This window comes from Tachysurus fulvidraco, chromosome 16, assembly GCF_022655615.1.
Source record: "Tachysurus fulvidraco isolate hzauxx_2018 chromosome 16, HZAU_PFXX_2.0, whole genome shotgun sequence".
Classification (NCBI taxonomy): Eukaryota; Metazoa; Chordata; class Actinopteri; order Siluriformes; family Bagridae; genus Tachysurus; species Tachysurus fulvidraco.
In genome coordinates, this window is record NC_062533.1 from 20,489,452 (window position 1) to 20,507,220 (window position 17,769).

The 17,769-nt window shown below is 37.3% G+C and overlaps 1 protein-coding gene and 1 pseudogene across 2 annotated transcripts; one reads left to right on the forward strand and one right to left on the reverse strand.

The window, feature by feature from the left end:
* Window positions 1-347: 347 nt before the first annotated feature.
* LOC113647964 lies at window positions 348-7,847 on the forward strand (annotated as a pseudogene).
* A 3,258-nt stretch (window positions 7,848-11,105) lies between these two features.
* LOC125138425 (zinc finger protein OZF-like) lies at window positions 11,106-16,203 on the reverse strand. 2 transcript variants are annotated; one of them, XM_047801736.1, is made up of 7 exons: window positions 15,856-16,203; window positions 14,931-15,420; window positions 13,531-13,617; window positions 12,794-12,914; window positions 12,563-12,652; window positions 12,306-12,425; window positions 11,106-12,134 (listed from the first exon to the last, which is right to left on the reverse strand). In XM_047801736.1, exons 3-7 carry the CDS (start codon window positions 13,600-13,602, stop codon window positions 11,311-11,313), a joined length of 1,227 nt encoding a protein of 408 aa, XP_047657692.1. In that variant the 5' UTR covers window positions 13,603-13,617; window positions 14,931-15,420; window positions 15,856-16,203; the 3' UTR covers window positions 11,106-11,310. The 2 variants fall into 2 exon arrangements, with proteins under 2 accessions (XP_047657692.1, XP_047657693.1); XM_047801737.1 differs by lacking the exon at window positions 15,856-16,203 and having other exon boundaries at window positions 13,510-13,617; window positions 14,931-15,588.
* Between the last annotated feature and the right edge of the window lie 1,566 nt (window positions 16,204-17,769).

Consider the following 17,769-nt stretch of genomic DNA (forward strand, 5'->3'; position numbering starts at 1 on the left):
ATGGCGGAATACCCTGAGCTTGCCACCACAGCACTTAAATCCCTATTGCCATTTCACACATGCTATCTGTGTGAAGCGGGTTTTCTGCAGTGACAGCAAAAAAAAAACAAAAAAAAAACCGGAATAAACTGGACATAAGCGACACACTTCGGGTGTCATTGTCTCCTATTACCTCAGATGGAACCGTCTCGTTGCAAAGAAACAAGCTCAGGGTTCTCATTGATTTAGCGTTGTAGTGAGTTAAAATGTTAAATCACTTTATATTCATTTTTTGGTGTAACTATTTTATTTTGAAGGCATGTTTAAATACAATTAAATAAAAATTATTAAATAAAAACAATCTAAAATATAAACAATCAGACACCACCCCCGGAATATTCGAATAAACTTCTAATATGGCTAATACGCAAACTAGCTAGATACTGGTAACAGCTCAAATTTAGAGATTAGCTGAGTAGTTATATATTTTACATATATATATAACATGAACATGAGCATGAGACAGCTGATCATGTGTGTGTGTGTGTGTGTGTGTGTGTGTGTGAACAATGCCCTCCCCCCTCTATATAGAAGTGAAAGTGAATTTTTTTTCGATAGCAAAGCACTTCTTGAGACAAACACAGTAAGTATCTAAATCTAAAGTTATAATATTATGTTCAAATATGATAATTAGTATCTGTCTTTTACTAAATTAATAAAAAACTGATGAAATTAATAATTCATGAATATAAAAATGTTTATCCTTCGCCTCAACTCTTGTAAAACACTGAGGTAAGATGAGAGGTATAAACAAATAGTCTTTTAAATTGTATCAGCCTTTAGAACCCTCCAGTTTTAATCCATTTTAATCAATTACCATGATTTTTCTGTTGTAATTCTTCCTTCAGATGTATAGACAGAGAAGCTCCTTGTTACATGGTTTCATCATGATGTTCAGAATAATGTTTTTTTTTTAGACAAATAGAAATATGATCTTAATATGTACATTTCCCTAATTATTATTCAAGATGAATTTACTCAAATAATATCTGGATTCTAGAATAATGAAGAGAAAGACATCAGACCCACCAGATCCCAGCTGTGTGTCAATAAAGAGTGACCACTCATTGGATTATATGCATAACTTCTCAGCTGGAGAATGTGCTACTGATCAGAGGTCAGTAAAGTGAAAGAGTTTATTACGCAGGCACAAATTTGCACTCAACTTCCATTTTATTTCCATGTAATTGCATTACATCTCCATGTATACAGATTTGTAGCTGTATTTGGAAAGTCTCCTTCAGTAAAGTTTGTTCATTACTGAGCTCCTGACTAAACACTCTATCTATCTATCTATCTATCTATCTATCTATCTATCTATCTATCTATCTATCTATCTATCTATCTATCTATCTATCTATCTATCTATCTATCTATTTATTTATTTATTTATGTCTGTTATTATTGTTTAATTATTTTTGTAGATATAATACAGCTGGAAGTAATGCTATGAACCATTTAACCCCATTTTGTCACTTCTAAGCCTTTGATTTGACTTTGGTTGTTTCATTATTCTTACATGTTTTGTGGCTGATTATGTTCAGAAATTTTAAGTGCAACACAATTAAAGTCTATATACAATCCACCATATATGAAATATTGTATTAGCACAAATGTGCATCAGTATTTGTTTTTTGTGCAGTTATGAATTCAGTCTATATTATGTGATGTGTTTTGTTTGTTGACAGTCGACAAAAACAGACATTAAACAAAACTCATTTGGAGCTAATATTCAAGGTTTGTATCGTTTTCTTGTGGATTACTTATGAAAATAGTTTGCAAACTTTTATGTATCCTTACTTACTTTGTAACCTTATAATATTTAGATCTCTTACTATGTGTTTCATACAGGATGTGGAACACAAAGTCATCACTCTGATAAAGAATGAGCTGAAGAGGTTTAGGAAGCTCCTAAGTCCAGATTACCCAGCATGCACTGAGAGGGAGGTGGAAGATGAGGAGGATCTGCACAGTGTCAGAGAGGGAGCGCTGAAGATCACACTGCACGTCCTGAAGAACATGAACCAACCAGACCTTGTTAACACACTGAAGAACAGTAAGAGATCTGAACCATCAATTCAATATTTGACCACATTGTGTTGGAACGACTGACAAAACGATCAGGAATCACCAACAGATTCCAACTATCATGATAGCTAGTAATGTAGATCATTCAAGATTCTGTTGGAAAATGTGGTGTTTTTAGCTTTAAGATATACAAAAAAATATAGACAAAAGAATGAAATAATTAAAGCAGTCATTTCCTCTTCACAAAACATAAACAGAGATTGTGATGTTGTTTATCAGGGATCCCTCATTATGTAATAATTCAGTGTCTCCACTGCTGTTCACTCCAGAGCATTGGCACATGTAGTTTATACAAATTTATTTCAATTGTATAGAGCTTAGTAACGTTAAGTGTTTGAAGATGCCACGGGGAGCTCTATGCCGGCAGTGTCATCCAACGGTTGGCTGGTGAGTCAGTGATGGTCTATGGAAGAAATATCCTTGGAGGGTTGTAGAGACCTCCTCATGTTAGCGAACAGTACTCTTACTGCAGCTTCCAGGGTGAAATACTCAGAGCCTTCAGACCAGGATTCCTCCTGGTGCATGGCAATGCCTGGGCCTCATGTTGACAGGAGGCAGTTTCAAGGCTTTAATGCCACTGACTGTCCCTCATGTTCCCCAGAGCTGAATCCAACTGAGTACCTCTGGGATGTTGAGTAAGGGAGCAACAAGTTACCAAATAACACTACAGACTGTTCAGAAGCTCACTAGTGCCGTATCCAATTTCAGTCTTTTACTTTGATTTTCAGTGTGATTTTTGACTCCAGACTTCAGTAGGTTAATGCTTTGGTTTCCACTGACCCCTCCGACATCATTTTGTTTTCAATGAATTACAAAATGTATATTTTCAACTTGAATATTTCAATCATCAAGATCCAATTCATGATGTAAGTGTTCCCTTAATTTTTTGTGCAGTGTATTATCAATTGGCAACAAATAGTGGGCACAATAAGACAATGGCATTTTTCCCATTTTACCCACTCATATTCTACACCTAAATGTTTTCATCATTAGCAAATTGCAATGTTATTAGAGGAATAAAATACATGCTAAGAACACACTGAAGTTGATTATTTTCCTACCTCTTGTAAGTGGTAGTATAACTGCCCTTAATGTTCAATCCTTTTTAATGCATTAAATTTAACCGTAGCACATTTTATTTCTTTGGTTATTAGAGTTGGACCCAGTCTCTGAAATTCAGCAAATGCTCAAATCTACCCTGGGAGAGAAATGTCAAAGAATTAATGAAGGAATCTCACAGCCTGGAAGCTCAGCGTTACTGAGTGAGATCTACACAGAGCTCTACATCACAGAGGGTTGGAGTGGAGATGTTAATAATGAACATGAGGTGAGACAGATTGAGGCAGTGTCCAGGAGACCAGCAACACAGGAGACACCAATCAACTGTAATGATCTCTTTAAGGACAAGTCCATCAGAACTGTGCTGACTAAAGGAGTTGCTGGAATTGGAAAAACAGTCTCTGTGCAGAAGTTCATTCTAGACTGGGCTGAAGGAGAAGTAAATCAGGACGTCACCTTCATGTTCCCACTTCCCTTTAGAGAGCTGAATCTGATGAAGCAGAACAATCTCAGTCTGATGAAACTTCTTCATTACTTTTTCCCAGAAATGAGGCAACTACAATTAATAAACTGTGACTCCTTCAAAGTGGTGTTCATCTTTGATGGTCTGGATGAGTGTCGACTTCCTCTAAATTTCCAGAAGAATGAGAGAGTGTGTGATGTGACAGAGTCAGCATCAGTAGATGTTCTGCTGACAAACCTCATCAAGGGGAATCTGCTTCCTTCTGCTCTCCTCTGGATAACCTCTCGACCAGGATCAGCCAATCAGATCCCTCCTGAGTGTGTAGACCAGGTAACAGAGATACGAGGCTTCAGTGATCCTCAGAAAGAGGAGTACTTCAGGAAGAGGATCAGTGATCAGAGACTGGCCAATACAATCATCACACATGTGAAGTCTTCAAGAAGCCTCTACATCATGTGCCACATCCCAGTCTTCTGCTGGATCTCAGCCACTGTTCTAAAGAGAATGTTGGGTGAAGCAGAGGGCGGAGAGATCCCCAAGACTCTGACTCAAATGTTCACACACTTCCTGATCTTTCAGATCAAACACAAGGACCGAAAGTACCATCAGAAATGTGACCCTGATCCTCAGCAGACCAGAGAGAGTATCATGGCACTGGGAAAACTGGCTTTCCACCAGCTGGAGAAAGGCAAACTTATCTTCTACGAGGAAGACCTGAGAGAGTGTGGCATTGATGTCAGAGAAGCATTGGTGTACTCAGGAGTGTGTACCCAGATCTTCAGAGAGGAGTTTGGGCTTCACCTGGGGAAGGTGTTCAGCTTCGTACATCTGAGTGTTCAGGAGTTTCTGGCTGCTTTATACACATTTCTCTCCTTCATCAGCAGAAATGTAACAGAACATCATACCTCTGATCTGTCTGATCTTCTTAACAAATCAAACATGTCTGATCTCCTCAGGACTGCAGTGGACAAGGCCTTACAGAGTGAGAATGGACACCTGGACCTGTTCCTCCGCTTCCTTCTTGGTCTTTCATTGGAGTCCAATCAAACTCTCTTAAAAGGCTTAATGCCACAGACAGGAAGTAGCTCTCAGAACGAACAGGATATAGTTGAATACATCAAGGAGAAGATCAGGGAGAATCCATCTCCAGAGAAAACCATCAATCTGTTCCACTGCCTGAATGAACTGAATGATCATTCTCTAGTGCAGGAAGTACAAACTTATGTGAACAGCATAGGAAACGGCCGCCTCAGTGGAACCAGTCTCTCTCCTGCTCAGTGGACAGCTCTGGTGTTTGTGTTGCTTAATTCATAACAAGAGCTGGGTGAGTTTCATCTGAAGAAATATGACCCATCAGAGGAATGTCTTTTAAGGCTGCTGCCAGTGGTCAAAGCCTCCAGAAAAGCACTGTGAGTATTTTTATTAAGTAAAAAAAATGGTCAAATGGTTAAAAAGATGGTTTGTTTGTTATTATTTATATTCGAAATTACTGCTAATATTTTAAGAAATATTTTACAGTGTCTATTTATAAATAAAAATTCTATAATCACATTTTCTATTAAGTGACCTACAGTATTAAAACAACCTCTATGAGAACCAGTAACACTCAAATTTCCAATAGACTTTAAATATTAGGTGTTCTGTGGTTATTTGTACTGTATATTTCATATTTTTTCATTTCTCTTCCAGTCTGCGTGAGTGTAATCTGGGAGAGGAAAGCTGTAGGGTTCTGTCCTTGGTTATCAGCTCAAGCTCCTGCAGTTTGAGAGAACTGAACCTGAGTTACAATAACCTGCAGGATTCAGGATTGAAGCTGCTTTCTGAAGGACTGAAGAATCCACAGTGTAAACTAGAGAAACTCTTGTAAGATTAATACCTACACACATACTAAGACATGTTTGTGTTAAAAAAAAACCCCTCTGCTTCCTGACAGGATTTATTCTCCACATGCAGATCATCAGTATTCTGGAACATTTACAGCATTTACAGCATATGCCCTTATCCAGGGTAGTTTATAATCTCTATCAAAACATATTCTCATGCTACTTCACTAGGTATTTTTGTCTCTGTAGGCAAAGGTTTGATAGATTTTTTTAAAATCTGATCTGGGAAGGCAGTGTGGCAGAATGGGGTGCTGTAGAAGAACTTGCGGAGCTGCATTCAGGATCAGTTGCAGAGGTTGTATTGCACATAAATTGACATTGTGTGGCAAAAAGGGACGTTGATTGGCTGCATGCTCAGTCGGATAGTATGATCTGAATTTTGTCTATGGAGTTCACAAGATATTTATATAAGGAGGCTTGTCCTGGGATAAAGTTTTAGCTTCTAACAATTGTCTGCCGGACATTCTGTGATCTATGCAGGAACACGAGTGTGTGTGGAAGGGAAGATTATGACGAGAGTGTCATAATCAGCATAGCAGTGTTATGAAAACCAGTGTGAGTATTTGACCTCACTGAGAAAGTGGGTTTACAACTCTCTGCGACCTGATATTACTAAGACTTTAGGTAAGACACAAACCACCACCATGCTGTGAGTCTTTCCGAACCTCTTGAGAATGGACAGGAGAGTCTTGTGATTGACTGTGTAAATGAGGATGAGAAGTTAATGAGGATTTATGGTAGTTTTGGCTGATCTTGGCATGAGGTTGATCAGTAACGGCAGTGGCAGTTTCTGTGCTGCATTGAATTCAAGACTGGTTAGGATCTTTGAGAAAGATGACAGCGAGAGCACTGATAGTAAACAATATAGTAAGGTGTGTGTTCATGTACTTTAATCTTTTGCCATTTTAATTGCAATGAATTTTGATTCATAAAACTGAATATGTTAAGTTTAAGACATGTTTTTTTCTGCAGGATGTGTTGCTGCAATATAACAGGTGAAGGCTGTGCTGCTCTGGCTTCTGCTCTAAAATTAAACCCCTCATCAAACCTGACAGAAATTTATCTTTTTGGCAATAAAACAGAAGAATCAGGAGTGAGGCTTTTGTCTGATCTACTGAAGGATCCACAATGTAAATTGGAGAAACTACAGTAAGTTACTGACTTTTTGCTGCTTTTTTACACACACACACACACACACACACACACACACACACACACACACACACACACACACACACACACACACACACACACACACACACACACACACACACACATACTCACAAACACGCATACAGAGGCAATTACTTTAAGACTATAAGACTTTAAGATTGTGGCAATTAAATGTTTACCAAACCTCAAAGGGGCCTCACGGCCATCTGCCAATCACTGATATGGTAATAACTATGACTCATGTACATGTAAATTTTAAGTGGTTAGCTGAGTCCGCTTATCTATAACAGTTAGCATGATAATTTATCTTTGTAATTTGTACATATTTAAATTTTAGATATAAAGTTCTGTTTAATCATTTGGATTTGTTTAAGATATTTAGGTCTCACTAGCTTTTAGGTCTCACTAACTCAAGTGGGCTGCTATTGTCAGTCCTCTATATCCTGTAGCTGGAATACATGTTAACACCAGAACTCTGGTGTAACACATAACAGTTGGTGTGTTTGAGAAATCTATTGCATATGATAGACTTTAAACTGCTGCAAATTGTAGCAGCAATTTTGGTAGTAAAATAAAGTGTTTAAAAAAAGTGTGTAAAACAGCACTGTAATAAACACTGTGCCTTGGTATCCCAGGTGAGCACCAGGAGGTTTGTTGAAGGTTTTCATATTTGTCTGTTGGAGAATTTAAGCGTTGTATGATATTTATCGCCATAACATAATTGTTAGTTTAATTATGGTTATGTTACATAGTTATAATTTAAATACTTTATGTTTTAGCTATTTTAGATTTTATATTGTTACAGCTGAATTTGTCAATCAGTGATGACTAGCTGTGATAAGCTTGTGTCTTGTTTTCTGTCTTACAGTATTGAGACATATTAACCCACCAGCAATTACAGACAAGAGCAGTTTGGTGAACAGATACCATCCCACATTCCCCGCAGTTACTGATTACTGATTGCATCCTTTTCTCCTTATTTTGATAGCAGTGGTGCATCACCAAGTTTAACATGACTGTAAAATGTTTGTTTTTGCAGATTATTGTTATATGAATTTAATCCTAAAAACAATAAAAAATAAACCTTTTGTTGACTTTTTAGAGATAAATTTTTAATCATGTGTTGCTTGTGTATATCCAGAAATGTATTGTTTACTTTTTAAACATAAATAATAAGAATAGAAAAATATAAGAAAATATTAATGTGAATCCATTTCATGTTTATTAACACATAAAGTAATAAAAATACTAATAGGAATCATCATTCCATAGTCATCCTAATCATCATTATCTTCAGCAGCACCATTTTCATGCACCAAGTACCCAAGATTATGTGACCAAATTTGGTAAAATATTTTACAGGATTTTGAGGAGGAGTAATAATTGCTATTAGATGAAATCAGTATTAGAAGTTATAGGCTAGGGTTCCCAAGGTAGGAACATTAGAACTGGACTTGGGGGAGTCAAGTCGTGGCCTGATAGTTAGAGAGTTTGACTCCTAACCCTAAGGTTGTGGGTTCGAGTTTCGGGCCGGCAATACCATGACTGAGGTGCCCTTGAACCCCCCAACTGCAATGGAAGACATCGGCCTGGTCTGACGAATCCCGTTTTCTTTTATATCATGTGAACAGCTGGGTGCGTGTGATTTGAATATCCATAGGAAGAGATGGCACCAGGATGCCAGAGACTGCTGAGCTCTTGGAAATTTTACACAGTCTCAAGTTTACAAAGAATGGTGCGTAATACAAAAAACATCCAGTGATGAGAGATTTCAAAATTGAAAATTGTGAGAACAAGACACAGTGGTGTGAAAGAAGGGAAAGCAGGAGATGAAAGCATGATTTAATCAGTTAGAAATAAAAACAAGCTACATGAAAAAGGTTAATTTACTTTATAGCAAACTCACCAACAATTACACCATTATCACTGCTGCCCACTTCTGCTCTCTGGACCTGCCTGATCTCTTTTGATGCTCTGCTTCTAGTTGGAAATCTCACCAACTGAAGGCACAAATGCTACAGATGGCCACAATTGACAAACTAATTCAATTTCAATTGCCTTAATGCAATTAATATTTAGTAGCATTAATATCAGAATCAAACATATTCACCTTCCATTTCAGAAAACTGTCTTGAGTTACTTTAACAGATAAGCTTGATTGATCTACTACTGTACACTGGTATATTACTTTATTCCTGTTTTCTTCAATGACATGTAAATTCCCGTTAGTGGAGAAGCAGCTTCATGTCTAAATGACCCCACACTTCACTCTGTACTTCTCTGTAGGTATGATGCTCTTTTTCTAAACATGGAGACTTGAATCATTGCTAAAGTGTTTTATTTTTGTTTCTTTGCTTGTTGTTCTCAGTGCAACTGTTTCTGTTCCTGCTACTTTCAGGTCATCCTGTAGCTCTCTTGGAGCTGCTTCTGTACAACTGGTACTGCTGGGGAATTCCATGTCACGACCAAAGGGCATATAGAAGCATATAGAATTACAGCATATAGAAGTGAAGTTTACCTCATTAACCCTGGCTGTGTGTCTCAGTATTATAATTACAGCACTATAGAAATGAAGTTTACCTCATTAACCTCAGCTGTGTGTCTCAGTATTATATTTATAGCATATTCAAATTTTTATATTTTGATTCAAGGAACACAGGATAAGATGTTACTATCCTTTGTGCAAGCATTTCCAAGAGTTCATGAACAGAGAACCTGAAGAAATTTAGGAACGCATCATCAGTAGTGTACCTTTGGTTCCTAGGGTGTTTCGGCCTTTCACACTATACACCCTCCCCAGAGGCGTCAGCGACAGGGTGATCAGTCCTACGCTTGCGTCCTAAGTTTACCTCATTAACCCTGGCTGTGTGTCTCAGTATTATATTTACAGCAGATTAGAAGTGAGGTTTACCTCATTAACCCTGGCTGTGTGTCTCGCTATTATAATTACAGCATATAGAAGTGAAGTTTACCTCATTAACCCTGGCTATGTGTCTCAGTATTATAATATAGAAGTGAAGTTTACCTCATTAACCCCGGCTGTGTCTCTCAGTATTATATTTATAGCAGCATGGAAGTGAAGTTTACCTCATTAACCCCGGCTGTGTGTCTCAGTATTATAATTAATGCATACAGAAATGAAGTTTACCTCATTAACCCTGGCTGTGTCTCAGTGTTATATTTATAGCAGTATGGAAGTGAAGTTTACCTCATTAACCCTGGCTGTGTGTCTCTGTATTATAATTACTGCATATAGAAGTGAAGTTTACCTCATTAACCCTGGCTGTGTGTCTCAGTATTATAATTACTGCATATAGAAGTGAAGTTTACCTCATTAACCTCAGCTGTGTGTCTCACTATTATATTTATAGCAGTATAGAAGTGAGGTTTACCTCATTAACCCTGGCTGTTTGTGTCAGTATTATAATTACAGAATATAGAAGTGAAGTTTACCTCATTAACCCTGGCTGTGTGTCTCAGTATTATAATTACTGCAGTATAGAAGTGAAGTTTACCTCATTAACCCTGGCTGTGTGTCTCAGTATTATAATTACTGCAGTATAGAAGTGAAGTTTACCTCATTAACCCTGGCTGTGTGTCTCAGTATTATAATTACTGCAGTATAGAAGTGAAGTTTACCTCATTAAGTTCTGGTGTTCTGAGTTCCTAGCCTGATTGTCTCTTCGTACGTAGCTAATCCTGATGTTCTACCCCTGATTGGAGTCTTGTCTCTCGGTGGTCACCCTGCCAGGGATTGATCTTCATGGTCAGTCTCATGGGATTGTTGTGTATGAAGCCACCCGGAGACGGTCATGTCTTCTTCTGTACCAATGTTGTGTCAGTCAGCTGTATGGTCTGGTCTTTATCAGCAATCAGGTCTGTGCTGAACTCAGAGTTTATGATGACCCATTAGTTCCTCAGGAGCTCTCGGCTGCACTGTTATAAACTGTCATAGAAAGGAAATTATTTACATTTACACTATTTACTGTAGAGTGTCACCCAAATTAAGATGAGTTTCCCTTCTGAGTCTGGTTCCTCTCAAGGTTTCTTCCTCTTATCATCTCTGGGAGTCTTTCCTTCCATCGCCTCCAGCTTGCTCATTAGGGATAGGGTTAGGGTTAAATAAATTTTAAACTTTATTTGTATATAATAATTAATTTATTTATATCCTCATTTTTTCTTATCAGTATACATTTGTTTCTTTTTCTCTCTCTTCTGTTTCCATACTTCTGTAAAGCTGCTTTGAGACAATGGGAAATTGTTAAAAGTGCTATGGAAATTAATTGGATTGAAATTTAATTGAATTGAATTTAATGGCACTGGCCAAGAATATGACCATGACCCTGGAGAAAAGACTTAAAGAAATAAATCCAAAATATGCAGCCAAAGCAGCCCAAGAATGATTTGTAGATATCTTTATAGTTATAAATACATACATTCTGTTCACATTAATAATACAAAATACAATATGGACTGGAATACTTTTCCCTCAGTGTATGTACTGTATATATACACTAATTGTGTTACAATACACACATATACACACATCTTAGCAAATCACTAGTTTAAATAAACTAGCTTTCTTAAAACACGTCTTGATTTATTTCATGCTACACAAGCTGACGGCTCCACGTTGGGGCATTTATGTATATTAAAAGCACCTGAATAAGTAAATCTCTGTCCGCACTGCAAACACTGTATTGGTTTCTCAGCTATATGAATGCGCTGGTGTTGATGGAGGGAACTCTGCTGGGAAAAACTTTTCCCACACTCCGTGCAGCAGTACGGCTTTTCTCCCGTGTGAATGCGCCGATGTATTTGGAGGTTTGAGTGTCGAATAAAACTCTTTCCACATTCCAAGCAGTCATAAGGCTTCTCTCCTTTGTGAATGACCTGGTGTGCTTTTAGATACCTGTTGGTTATAAATGTCTTGCCACACTGAGGGCAGAGAAACGGCCTTTCTCCTGTGTGAGTGCGCCGGTGTGACTCGAGATTGCAGTGTCGAATAAAACTCTTTCCACACTCTGAGCAGCTGTACGGCTTCTGTCCTGTGTGAATGTGCTGATGTTGTTGCAGCGAACTCTGTCGAACAAAACTCTTCCCACACTGGGAGCAGCAGTACGGCTTCTCTCCAGCATGAAGGCACTGATGCTGCTGGATTTTACTCTGTTGGTCGAAACTCTTCCCACACCGGGAGCAGGAACAGAGTCCACTCGACGTGTTACTGTTCACACTACGATAGATTGTTTGTTGAATGTTGGAGCTGCACGCAGGCATCAAATTCTCACATTTAATCTCTCCTGATATGATCAGGCCTTTATATTGTTCATGGTGACATCTTCTGACATGTTTGTGGAGATACATTTGAGCTGTGTAAGAAAGCGAACACCAGGAGCAGGTGAAGACTTGAAACTGGGAATCTTTCACTTCTGGAACAGAAATTAATTCAGTTTAGACTAAAAGGGAACAGAACTAATGACATTAAGTGTAAAAGTATTTGTAAATTATTAGAAGTTGGTAGGAATCATTAAATAACCCAAGCTTCTTTTCCTATAGCTTTTTTTTTTTACTATATAGTGCTAGTGTCTGTGTTACTTTACCACAGACTGATGTACAGACGTAGCCCTCATCTTCAGACGCCTCCTCTTTTACGTGTTTACTTTGCAATCCGTTGCTCTTTTGGTCCACAGGGGTAATTTGTTCTATGGTTATCTTTTCATCTGAAATTCAAATCTTTACATTTAGATCATTTAGAGCAAATCTTACATGTATAAAACTAAGCAATAATGTGGACAGAAGTAAATTCTGGGAGCCACAAGGAATATGTTTAGGCCTCCGATACATCCTGTTGTCTTACAGAGATTGTCTTCATCTTCAGGTTCTTCTTTTTTTATATTTTTCTGTTGGTCCACAGGGTTAATGTGTCCTGCAGAGCTGGACATCCAACCTGAAATTCCAAAATATTTACATTTCCATTACATTAAATTGTGATGTGTTTTGGTGGCTGGATCATTTTCAAACTGGCCCAATTTGAATAAAAATGATTATTCATTATCAGATTGGACTGTAATATAATGTGCTGTCATACAGAGATAGCCTTCATCTTCAGGTTCCTCTTTCTTTACATGTTTCTGATGGTCCACATGGGTGATGTCTCCCAAACACCCCGATGTCCCTCCATCTCTTTCTGTCTGCACATCCCCCTGATGCTAGTGATCAAAGAGTAAGATTTATGTAGATTAGAAATTCAACAGTTTTTATATCACAGCATTTAACAGTAAATGCACCCAAGTCCCAAAAACATAAACCACCATCGACATTATCACCTCTTCTAAAGGCAGGTTTCAGGTGTTTTGTATGTAATAAGGATGGTTCATGATAACAGAATCAAACAGCTCACACAACACATAATGGACGTTGGTGGTTGTGTACCAGAACCCCGGAGCTACTGCTTCTCTAACATCCTGTTAAAGCTTTTTATGACTCGTCGTTCTGCATTTTAAACACAGTCAATACTCTTGGTTTCAGCAGGAGACAGAAACGAGTGAGCGCTTCCTCGTGTGTCTCGATACTGAAGCAAAACTTTTCTTTATCTTTACCAACATAATTTCTGGATCAGTTTTATATTACCTGGGGTTATTTCTAGTGGATGTTAAATAACAGAAGATAAAATACATCTTTCCAGACTTGTGAACACAAGGTTTGTATAAACTGACAGGATTTAAATCCCAGATATTCTCCTTGTCTAAAACTAATCCAGTCAGAATAGGGCTTATGATACTATAGTGGGAACATTGAACAGACCATTTAAATGATTAGGCTAACCAGTGAGAGAGCAGGAGCAGGAGGATGTAGAGATCTTGGGAAAGAGCTCACATCATCTTCTGCAGATTCCATTAAAGGGTTGAGGTTCTGGGGGAAAAAAGACAAGTGCATCACAAAAAAAAACCCTGAATAAGGAGATCACGCAGTGCTCCAGATCCTGTTGATGAGCTGCACACAATGTATTGAATAGCTTCCACCTAAGACCATAAAAACCCCATGAGTGCTTGTGGACTTTGCTGCTAGATCTCCAGTTTGTTCATTAATTCATTCCCAGAGACCAGAAGCACAGACACTGGACCACAGACACTAGACCACAGACACTGGACCATAGACACTGGACCACAGACACTGGCCCTAACTCTGAATAATGCATCATCATCCTGGGACAGCAGATCTGCTCTGGGAGGAAAACACCAAGCTGCTGCACCAAATGTGACAGCAACAGCAGAAACCACAGACTTTCGCAGGTCCTGATGATTAAATTCAACAACGGGGATAATAAATACTAACATTCTATACAGCTGTTATACAGACATCAGACACGTCATTCAAACGCTCTCAAAGTTAGTATTATTCTAGTTCTGTATATTAGTAGTTAGATAAGCAGATGTTTACCTGATGCTAACTGGTGTAGTTGCTGATGTAGATAAAGATCAGACATTTTACTTAATAAACAGAATAACTGTCAAATTATTATTATTATTTATATTTATATTCCGTACATTATTTACTTTGTATTGATGTGTGAATTATTCCTCGTTCCTTACGTTACTATAATAATATAAAATATTGTTTTAAATCATTTTATTTTGTGTTTCTGACTTAAAAAAATAAATACATAAATAAATAAATATCTAAATAAAGAAATAAATAAATATAAATCTAAACAAACAAACAAACAAACAAATAAGTAAATAAATATCTAAATAAGGACATAAATAAATAAAAAAAATCTAAATAAATAAATATCCAAATAAACAAACATCTTAATAAAAAAGTCAAAGTAAATAAACAAACAAATAAATCTAAACAAATAAATAAATATCTAAATTAAAAAAATCTAATATATATATATATATATATATATATATATATATATATATATATATATATATATATAAACAAACAAACAAATATATAAATAAATATATAAATGAATAAATAAAAATATACCACATTAAAAAACAAATAATTCTAACGTAAATCAGCAACCAATAAATTGGTTACATTTTTAAAATTATTTTATTTTAGTTTTTTAATGAGATCAAATAAAAAGCTGTTTATTACAGATGACTTTTATGTAACGTTGTTGACACAAACACAGTAACACGCTTTTACTATTAGAATGTTTACATGAAAGTTGCAGTAAAATCCATTTTATATTAAAGATCATTAATTACCTCAGAAATGTTTACACAGATAAATATAATGAAACCTCAGCTCGACTTCTTCTGTGGTGAGTTACGGCTGCGTTAATGCTCACAGCACCGCCTACTGGACAACGCTGTTAATTACAGACACGTTACCAAGGAAACCAACCAGGAGCTGATGGTGTTTATGAAACTCTGATTTTGTTATTTAAGGTTTTTTATTTGTGATACAAACAGAAAGCTAAATGAATGATGTGCTTTTACAGCTGCTTATTGGCTGTTTGGTTGTATGTTTATATTTATTTAGGCTTGTACAGGATTTAAAAACATGTTGCTAAAAGTTTAAGCCACCAGACACCACGTCCCACAGAGCCGAACACGAGACTGAGCTTTGTAGCTGTACCGAAGCTGAAGGTTTGTCTGGTGTCTGTGATGCAGGATTAAAAGCTCTCCTGGACCTGGTGGCAGATCAGAAGCAGATGATGCCAGGTTTTAATGCTTTAAACAGGATGTCGTGTTTCTACAATAAAAAACAGGATCGACTTAATGATACGTCTTCAGGAAACATCAGGAACTAAGCTAGTGGTCCAAACAGATTTATCAGGTTACTAAATCCTTTGTTGTTTTATATGTTGTTCATATCACTTACATTTTACACTTCCAGCATTTAGCAGACGCCTCTATCCAGACTGACTTACATTTTTATCTCATTTTTTTTATACAACTGAGCAATTGAGGATTTAGGGCCTTGCTCAGCAGTGGCAGTTTGGTGGACCTGGGAATCAAACTCACAACCTTCTGTTTGGTCGTCCAGCACCTTGACCACTAGGCTACCACATCCTCTATTATCCTATTATAACGCTACTGTCTGGATACTTTTCACAGTTTAGGAAATTTTACATTATTATGGGTAAATATTTTCTGCAGCAGATACAATGGTGCTGTTGGAGGTTACCTTGCTGGGCAAAACTCTTTCCACACTGAGAGCACTGATACAGCTTCCCTTCGTTATGGATGCATTGGTGACATTGATTACCGTGTTGAGTAAAACTCTTCCCACAGTGAGAGCAGTGATGTGGTTTCTCCCCCGAGTGAGTGCACTGGTGCGCTTTAAGTGTATCCTTCCCAATGAAATTCTTTTTCTGAAAATTTCAGAAATTTCTGAGACAGAAACTTTGCCCATTCTGTTACTGACTTCTTCATTCTCAAGTTTCATGTCGATCAACAGCAGTCTGTCTGTCTGTCTGTCTGTCAATCTGTCCATCCACACACTCACACACACTCTCACACACACACACACACACACACACACACACACACACACACACACACACACACACACACACATACACACACACACACACACACACACACACACAATTAGCATTGTTTCAATTTACATAACAATTTACAAATTACATAACTTTGCTACGTACGGTTCTATGGGCTTCCATAGACTGGTCTATTATGTAATAATAATAATAATAATAATAATAATAATAATAATAATAATAATAATAATAATAATAATAATAAAATATAGCGATTCCGGGGTCAAGCCGATCAGTTGCGCTCAGAACATGTCACTGATGAACCATACCAAGTTTCGTAGCGATATGGCATTGCATTCATAAAATACTTAACGTGAAAATTCAAAATGCTGACACACAAAATCGCCGTCGGAAACCGCTTGGTAGTCTAACAACACCTCCTTCATGATTTTCGACTCAAGTTTGCAGTAGTTATAAGCGAAAATATCTGTTTTTGAGTGTGTGTGTGTGTGTCTATGTGTGTGTGTCTATGTGTGTGTGTCTATGTGTGTGTGTCTGTGAGAGTGTGTCACTGTGGTGCTGATTCTGATATTAGCACCCAATACTTAGCATTATTATTATATTATACAATAGCAGCTATATTGAAGATATAGCCTCACCGATGAACATAATTGGATGCTTGGACTGTTGGTGGCGCTAGAGGGTTTAAGCTAGACTTCAATGGCAGAAGAGGAAGAATAATAAATATAGCTGCAAGCAGCGATTCCGGGGTCAAGCCAATCAGATGCGCTAAGAATATGTCACTGGTGAACCATACCAAGTTTCGTAGCGATATGGCATTGCATTCGTAAAATACTGAACTTAACATGAAAATCTCTTGGCCACTAGGTGGCGCTGTCACAAAACGTTGCGAAATGTGTGTGTGTGTGTGTGTGTGACTGTGGTGCTGATTCTGATTCTGATATTAGCACCCGATACTTGCAGCTATATTGAAGATACAGCCTCACGATGAACATAATTGGATGTTTGGACTGTTGGTGGCGCTAGAGGGTTTGAGCTAGACACACCAAAGTTGCTATAGTAACTTCTAAGACTGGCCTCTACATGTGTGCCAAATTACATAACTTTCCTACGTACGGTTCTATGGGCTGCCATAGACTTCAATGGCAGAAGAGGAAGAATAATAATAAGAAAAACCGACAATAACAATAGATGTTTACGCCCCTTCGGGGCTTGACCCCAGTAACTAAAAACTGCAGCTTGTCTTCTTCAGTTGCGTTTTTGGTGTAGTTCATGATCACATGGCCACCTGCTGGAGAATCTCCACAGGTTCAGTTTGCACTCAGTTATTAATTTTATTTATTTCCCTTTACTTCCTTTTATTTAATTTATTTCTTTTCATTTATTTCACTTCTTTCCTTTTATTTAATTCCTTATATTTATTTTCTTTTATTTCCTTTTATTTACTGATTGATTTTAAATATAAAAATAAACAAAATCTATATCACCACACTACATATCTATTACACCAGTTTTGTTCTTTTTTTTAGCATCTTAGTTTATGAAAGAAATGATGAGGTGTTAAAATTAGAACATTA